The 9,007-nt window shown below is 43.3% G+C and overlaps 1 protein-coding gene across 1 annotated transcript; it reads left to right on the forward strand.

Annotated features, from left to right (window-relative positions):
• Window positions 1-6,594: 6,594 nt before the first annotated feature.
• LOC138839507 (melanoma-associated antigen 10-like) lies at window positions 6,595-7,482 on the forward strand. The gene is given in 1 exon segment (XM_070039077.1): window positions 6,595-7,482. A coding segment is annotated over 1 exon segment (888 nt).
• The last annotated feature ends 1,525 nt before the right edge of the window (window positions 7,483-9,007 follow it).

The raw sequence follows: 9,007 nt of genomic DNA on the forward strand, positions 1-9,007 counted from the left end.
ATCCTTTCCATCCAAAGGTAAGTGGGCATAGAATGCAGCTGTTACTAGAACACCCAGACCAAATCCAGAAAGAAAAGGAGATCAGTAGTATCATAGTATAGTATCGTAGCTTGCTGGTCTAAAGGTTGTTCCTTTCTATGTACTATCAGCCCCCATATTTGGCCTCCCTGGGTTTCACTTGGCGACTTATCTCCTCTCTTCCAACTACAATGCCGGCTTGCTCAGCATTCCCCAAGTGCTGCTCCTTCCTGGAGCAGAAATCTCAGACTGCTTTACTTCACCCTCCAGATTCTTGATATTTCTTGAGGAAGACACAGTAAAAGCAAAGGAATAAAACTTTATTCCTTCCTTTAGATACCATACAGGAGTCAGAAGTACTATGCTTGGGTTCATTGTGTAGACACAGTTTGGGTGCAAAGATGTAACAGGCAAAACCCTCACCAGGTCACCTTGCTGAGAGATATTTTCCATTATGGTTCAGGCATCTCCCTTCTGCACCTGTCAGGTCAAAATGACTCTTTCTGAACATGGTAAGGATTAGGCACAGAATGGCAATGCTAGTACTGATGGCAGCCCAACAATTCCCTCTGTACTCTTCTTTAATATTCTCTGTCTGGAACCTCAGTCCAAAATAAGGGCTACAGCCCTAAAACCTAGACTTTGTACTTTCAAATTCCTCTCATACATAGTATAGTAATTTTTTTTTCTCTTTTTGGATGTACTGGGATTGAATTCATGACCCTGAGCTTTCTAGGCAAGGCACTCTACCACACACACAATCTTGTCTTCTTAATTTTGTTGATAGGATTTTGTGGTTTTGTTTTGGTATTTTTACCCCAAGGTCGGTTTAGAAACCACGAGCCTCCTACCTGGGATTATAAACATGCTCTACCATTCTGGACCCTGAATTTAGTCGTCATTCTAACCTTGGGAGAATAGCAGGGGAGCTTCTCCATTTCTATTTTTGAAGGCCAAAAATCTGGACATGAATGAGGTAAAGCATTTTGTCCAAAGTAAGTGTTGGGTCCTATGTACTTTCTGCACTTTCTGTGGGACATGTTCCATACTTACTATAGTGACATAGCTGAGCAGCTGTGGCTCCTCTGTCCCATTGACAAAGAGTGGTGTAGAGATCAAGAAATAGCCATGAAAGGGAGGGAGGGAGGTTGACAGAGATGGCCAGGGCCTTTGAGGTCCTAGTTGTATGAAGGAGAAAACACTATGGACTTGAGACAACAGGGTTCTCTCCTAGATCACTGGCAAATCTATCAGTGGCAGAGCTGAGTCTTGATGTCTGCCAGCTCTGAGATCTTCCCCCAACTCTAGTGTTCTTTAGAGCTCCGCTTGTCCACATGTCCATCTGGGACAATGCCCCTGTCCTTTCCTTGCCCCCCCCATTTACTTTATGTCAATTGTCCTCCCAGCTTCTCCACTCTTGCAAGTGTATTTTCACTATTTGTCTCAGTGCAGCAACCAGGCAGACACTCTACGAGTGACTGAGAGGAGAATGGCCTAAGAGGTCCTGAGATCAGCAAGTTCTCTCTAGTAGAGACCCCCCCCCCTCCCAACAAAGTTCACAGGCTGAGAGACTTGGCTCCTTTCTCAAGGTTTTTTTGGTGGACTCTGTGAGTCTTACCAGTAGCCTCGAGAAGTCTAACTTGCCAAATTGAGAAATAGAATCCCAAAGCCGGAAACAAATTTTATACTGCTTTTCCCTACTGAGATGAGAGAAAATGAGAACGAGAACGCATGGAAGCTAGTTCCAGATTCTCCTATAAGACTCTGTAGCCTCAGTACTACCACTTTATCTCTTGGGCTACAGTTCTCCCAGCTTTACAGTGCTGACTCCATTGAAAATTTATGTTCATTGAGCATTATTTAAAGAGTATGAAGTCGGTGCTACATCACCTTATTCATTAGGGTATGGTTAAGAAGTATGATTAAGAAGTAGCCCAAGGCTGGGGCCAGGAAGGTGGCCCAGTAGTAGAGTGCTTGCCTTGCATGCATGAAGCCCTGGGTTCAATTCCTCAGCACCACATAAGCAGAAAAAACCAGATGTGGTGCTGTGGCTCAAGTGATAGAGTGCTAGCCTTGAGGTCAAGTGCTGAAGGACAGCGCCCAGGCCCAGAGTTCAGGCCCCATGACAGACAAAAAAAAAAAAAAAAAAAAACAAGTATCCAAGGGAACTTAGTTTCCACCGAGGGAGGAGAGGACAGTTAGAATACAAAAATAACTACCTTTGATTATATCATACCTGCTAAACGTTACAAAACAAATGCAACAGAGAAATGGTGGTTAGTGTGCCAAGCCTGCTTTAGTTAGCATGGATCTGGGCTTAGGCATGGCTTAGAGCTCTAATGGAATTACCACTGTGGAAGTAAATGCTCAGTAAGCCAGTCCAATAATGAGCAGGGAGAGTCATAGTACAAACAGCTGAGGTCAACTTGCCTCTTCCTTTAGAACCTTATAGTCTCTGCCCCATCTGCTTTCTCCCATCTCCTGGCCCCTGACAGGCCCTCCCTTGAATCCATTTCTCCAGCTCTAGTGCTACCCCTGATTCTTTTAGGGCCTCCATGCCACCAAAGCTTTGATGAGTCTGCTTGTCTTGTTCAGACTTATCTTTAACACCAGCTGAGTTTCACCTGTTAGAGGAAACCTGCCCCTTGACAGCTCCCTCTAAGACACCAATAATTCCAGCATAGTTTGGCACAGAGGAAGGGGTGGTGGTGTGCTAGATATATATGGCTTGGCACAGCCAGTGGTGCAGCAGAGCTTGTGCTCTCCCTAACTGGAGGCTTTGTACTCTCTCAGAGTACCAGGGGCAGTCAAGCAGAAACTAATGACAAGGTGGAAGGGGAAGAGAAGAGATGGCTGGGTATAGAAGAACTGTAACTGCTCTTCACTCTTTCACATCAGTTACTCCTGACTTTTATTTCTTGTGACTGGCTGATTTCTCTCCCTCAGTTTTCTCCATGTAACCATTAAGTGAAATGGTTCTCCACACTGTGCTTCAGAACTTCCAGAATTTCCATTCCTGATTAATACCATTCATTGACCTCTCTTCTGAGAGTCAAAACAAAGCTTTTGGTTAGCTCTCCAGGTCCCTTCACTTGGACACCTTAACGGGCATTTTAACAAAGACAAGCCTGAAGCAGCCTCACCATCTCCCTCCTTTCTTCCTCCAGACTAGGGGTGGTAGTAGTTTCCTACTGGGTTGACTCTTACAGTTTGGTTCCTCAGTAATTCCATCTCATATAGGAGCAATCCCCTGCATTACATTTATGCCCTTATAAAAGTTAGAGTGGTTTGGGTTTTCCTAGTTGAGACTCTGACTGGTATAACCCTTAGTAATTCTAGCCTGGGTTTCTGTAATATCATTTCACCAAATCATCCTGATGCTTATTCTATTCCTAATTTTGCTCCTAACATGACTGATAGAATAATGTGCCTCACTGTTGTATTACCTTCTCCTGAACTCTTCAATAGCTTTCCATTTCTGACAGAGTGGAGTCCTTGCCTTGGTTTGCTGTCTGGTGAGGGAATAGGTGGGAGAGAGGACTGTTGTCAATGTTTGGGTACTCGATGGGAACCAGGGCAGCAAGTTCAGGGTGCCCTTTGACTAGGAATGCATTTTCAGATTCCCTTCTCATAGCAAGTATGTGAACTCTCCAAAAGCAGCCTTCATGAATAATAAATGTTTCAACACCCAGTGATAGACACAGAACAACTGATTAAAAGCTCCTGGTTCATACACTTGCTACATTGTCAAGAGATTCCCTCCCAACAACTGCTGACTGTAGTGTACCTGTAAACCAAGCTGAAGAGACGAATTTATTTTTATAGTTCGCCTTGCTCAAGATGGAATAAGGAAAAAATGAAAACACTTGAAAGACTTTTAAAAAACTTTTTAAAGACCTTTAAAAGAACTCAAGGAAAATAAAAAACTAAAAGAAACTCTTGGAGCAAGCCCTAAGGTTTGTACATACAATTTATAATATAGGATCTTGAGCTATAGCTTTAGCTTGGGATGTTTAAAAGTATTTGGAGAAAAATTGTATTATGTGATTCTGCAGGATTCAAAATCGGTTAACCAACCAAATGCCTATAGAATCAAAAGGTTTGCAGTGGCACAAAAGGGGCAATTGAGAGCACTATCAACATCCAAGCAGTGGGTGACTTAATTGTGGTTTTATTCAGAATTGGAGATTTGTCTGGGTTCATAGAGTGAATTCCTGCGTTTGCTAGAGGGGAATAAGTAGTCTAGACTTTCAGTATCACTGCATAGTATTTGTACCATTATATTCTGAGTCTCTTGCTCTGTGATAAGATTAAAGTTGAAATGGACTTGATAGATATGTCAGGTCTACGTCATTTAAGTGTTTACAAATTCATCCAGCGATTGCTAATGGCTAACCTAACTGCTTTTGGTAACAGAGTGTTACTGAAGAGAGGCTTAGTACAATGAAGTGGCAAATGTAGTTTGGAGAAACAGATGAAAAACAAACCAACAAATAAAATAACTTTGGATAATTGTGGTGACTTATGGGAGATAAAACAGAGAAACCAAATATTATTTGGGGTTATGATCATGGGGTACTAATTTATAACACACAGTCAGTGACAGCCTTTTGTTCAGGAGTTATTACTTGGCTTGAGAGTTGATTTAGTTTTGAATGCTGGGAAGGAGAATCCATATAAAATTACTGTGGTTTGATCTCAGGTTCTTGCATTTGCTAGGCAGGTGCTTTATCACTTGCTTTGGTTACTTTTTGTATGGGGTCTCACATTTTTCCAAGTCACTCTGAGGTGTAATCCTCTTATTTATGCTTCCCACTATAGCTATGATGGAAAGAATATACCAGCAAGCTTAGTTTTTTATTGGTTGAGATGGAGGTGTCATGAGCATTTTTGCTTGGGCTGGCCTCTTATTGCAATCCTACTCATCTTAGCCTACTGAATAAAAGAATTATAAGCATGAACAACTGCACTCAGCATGGGAACATATTTGCTTAAAGAGACTGTAATCTCTCCAGTCCTTGGAGCCCTGGCATAAAGATAAGATGCAGGGCACCTTTACTTCTGCCTCTGGGGTATCAGGAAGGAGTAGGCCTGGTCATGAGCACTGTGGCCTGTGATCAACAGGGTCTTGCTGCAAGATAAAGAAGATATTGCATTTAAGACTTAGGAAATCATCCTCATATGTCAGCCTTGGGGCTCCAGGTAGGAGAATAAGAAAGAAATGCTGCCTCAGGCTTCCTACTCAGGGTTCTGATGAGGGTCAGGGAAATACTGTGGCTTTGGTTTGCAAGATGGACCTGCAGATCATCAGAGTTAAAGCCACCAGGCCTATTGTAAACATGAAAAGAGGACCCCTTCAGTCAGCCTAGGGAAACTTCTGCAGCAGTGTCCACAGGGATTATAGCTTCATTTTTGTCTTCCAGATCTCAGGAGGGTGAGACACCGTGAAGTGTAAGAAGTTATCAAGAGAGCCCAAGAAGCCCTGGCTAGTCAGCAGACGGAGGTGTCCAAGGTCTGCCACAGTCTAGTCTGTGAGGGTCAAGGTGAGTACAGAGAGGAAACCTCTCACTCACACATATGAGATCCCAACCCCAGTTTTCCCTTTACATCAACTATGGAGTACCTAAAGACAGTGGGGCCATTTTCCTATACTCCTTTTACTACTGTCTCACTGAAATAGGGTTTTGGCTGAAGAAAGTTGTCTTCAGGTGATCAGAGGGAGAGTTGAAGATCTTAGCATTTGTTCCTGAGCAGGTGTACCCACATGTGAGGCCCCCTCACTGTGTTTTGGTCCATCTATGAAAGGTGAATCAAGAATTGGCCTCAGGTGAGGGAGAGGCACAGAGTCTCAGATTCTGACAGGGGAGAGGTAAGGGTCCGCAGTGAGCACAGAGGGGCCATCCACCTCAGAACAGGGTAAACCTCGGAGATCCATCTCACCCCTTCTGCCATGCTAGAGACTCAGTGATGTCCTTAAAAACCGCAGCTTGGTGGAGGGAGGGCTGTTAGGTACATCTTCCACCAGCTCCAATCATCAAGAGATGATGGTCTTGGTGTGAGATAGTGTCTTCGGGTCACAGTGGAGACGATGCCCAGAGAGGATCAGGTGTCATTGTGAGCTACCTATTCTGAATGTCCCAAGTGCCCCACTACCCCAGAACACAAGGAACCCCATATTTCCCAGCCCCATATGCCCTACAGGCAGCCCTAGCGCCTTAAGCTCTGTAAGATTACATGTGCACCCTGAGACAGCATTTTAATTTCTCCTTAGGCCCTCAGAAGACAAACTCATTAGCAAGACACAAACTCTGGTAGCCCTAGAACACCTCCCCCCAAGAGAAGTCTATTAATATATGTTTTAAATAGTCTATTATGAGAGCCACCAATTGTATGATTTTCAGCTGAGTCCACTCACCAACTCCCTCTCTCCCCAGGTCTGCGAGTCCTTCACCACCGAGTTGCTGTTGGCATTCTTGCCTGCTGTACCCAAGGAAAGCCATGATGCCTTACAGTCAGAAGATCCAACAGGGAAAGTGTGAGGGGAGTCCTCATGCCCAAGGAGGGATGCTACAACTGATGGGTGAGCTGGTCCCTGTGTCTCAGGTGGAGGAGGCAACTGCCACAGCCTCAGCCTCCTCCGTTCCTCTCATCCCAGCTACCTCAGAGGAGGTGAATGAGGGCAGGGAACTACATGATTCACAAAGTTCTCTGAGTGCCTCCTCTCACTGCCTTAATTTGGCGTCCACTCCACAGAGCAAATTGAATCAAGGCTCTAATAGCCAAGGATCAGAAGATCTATTGTCCCAGGGCAATGTCTTCGGCCCTGTGTCTTTGCTGCAACATGCAGCATCTTTAGTGCCCTTCTTGCTTTTCAAGCATCAGATGAAGGAGCCCACCACCAAGGCAGAAATGTTGAATCATGTGATCAGAAGTCATCATGAGTACTTCCCTGTGATCCTCAACAATGCTTCTGAGAGAATGCAGCTGGTCTTTGGCATTGAGGTGAAGAAAATGGATCCCACCCACCATGCCTACATCCTTGTCACTTCCTTAGGGCTTACATATGATGGGATAATGAGTGATGTCCAGGGCGTGCCAAAGACGGGCCTTCTAATCATGATCCTGGGTGTCATTTTCATATAGGGCAATTGTGCCCCTGAAGAGGTGGTCTGGGAATCTTTGAGTGTGATGGGGGTGAGTCCCGGGTTATCGCACTACTTCTATGGGAATCCCAGGAAGTTAATCACTGAAGATTTTGTGCGGGAACAGTACCTGGAGTACCCGAAGGTGCCCAACAGTGATCCTGCTCGCTACGAGTTCCTGTGGGGCCCAAGGACCCATGCAGAAACCAGCAGGGTGCAAGTCCTAAAACACTGGGCCAAGTTCAGTGGGTGTGATCCAAAGTCCCTTTCAGACTTGTGTGAAAAAGCTTTGAGAGATGAGGAGGAGGGCACCCAGGCTTAAGGTATTATCAGGCCCACTGGGGCACAAAGTAGTGTTCTAGGGCCAGGGCCATACTCATGATCTTTCACCCCATGACACATGAAGTCCATTGTTCCCTCTGTGTTTGTAGAACGTAGTCATTATTGTCAGCAGTAGAGCCCGAAGGTAGTTGAGGGGAACATACTATGTACCATTTTTGTCCTCGTTGTTTGGGTTATGATGAAGTTGACTCTGGTTGTCTTTGGAATTTATCAATGGTCTCTTTTAATTGAGTTTATTTACTTTATAATGGAAGATTATGAATGACAATAGTCACATACTTATTTTTGTTAATATAGTTTAGGATGGAGTTGTTTTAATTGTTAATGGGGAAACCATGTTGTTTTTTTCAACTTGGAATGGATTAACACAGCAGTGGAGCAGGTATTTCCTTGGAAAGAACTCTTTGGTAAAACAGATGAAAAAGTGAATAATTATTGCTTGCCCTTCTTCTTTTGTCCTACCTGTAACATCAAACAAATATATGTTGGCTTGGATTTGCTTGGCGATTACTAATGAATGTAGGTAAAATTTCATCTTAATAAATATATGCCCCAACTATTGTCTCATTCCTTAAACCTTCACTGAGCATTGGTTTTGGAGTGCCTTTGATAAGTGGTAAAGGTATTTATTAGTCAACTAGGGTCAGTTGGGTTCACATTTACTCATAGTATGGTGGTATCTACAGGCAGCAGTTGTATCAAGGGGATGTTGAAATCCTGAGTGTAAAGGTTTTTGAAAGGAGGTGTGAGATGTGGCAAAAGTGAAAAATACCAGGTAAACAGTGGGGAAGAGAGGTCGGCATGTGAGTGAGAGTCTAGTTCACAAAGGCCTTATCTACTCTACAAAGAAAGTGATCAGCAATGTTCTCTGCATATTTAATTTACCAGGTAAGCTGACTCTAAGCAAAAGGAAAGTAATGTACATATCATCCGATGTGGAAGAAATAACTGTATTGTCAAAGCTCATAAACTTTATAGACCATGATAAAGACAATTTGCCCCATGAAGGTTAGATTGTGTTTGTGACTTTAAGTATCACTATCCCACAATACTGTGAAATTTGTGAAATTTATGTAATCACTTAATCACAATAAAAAATGCTAAAAAAAAAAAAAACTTACCAGGTAAGCGATTGGCCAGGTAGTTGGGCACATGTCTCAAAATAATAGTGACATCCCATTTGATCTCAACCACCACAAATGTTCATATCTCATTATCATCCAAAGTCTAGCCTGGGAGACAAAGAATTGTAATTTGGGAGGAGGGGGTTACAAAAGGGTAAAGCATTTGGACTCTTGTCATTTGTACCAATTTAATATGCTAATTACAAATGATCTTTCTTGTGTATGAATGTCAGCCAGAATCAAAACTCCTGGCTACTACTTTGGGTCTAATTTACAGTGTGAATTCATGTGCAAAAATGTAATGGAAAGAAGTTAACTCCTTTTCTTAAAAAGACTATATAAAACCAGGCCTCCAACCAATCAATGCAGCCTCTGTTTCTC

This window comes from Dipodomys merriami, unplaced genomic scaffold, assembly GCF_024711535.1.
Source record: "Dipodomys merriami isolate MVZ:Mamm:240054 unplaced genomic scaffold, mDipMer1.0.p SCAF_3, whole genome shotgun sequence".
Taxonomy (NCBI): Eukaryota; Metazoa; Chordata; class Mammalia; order Rodentia; family Heteromyidae; genus Dipodomys; species Dipodomys merriami.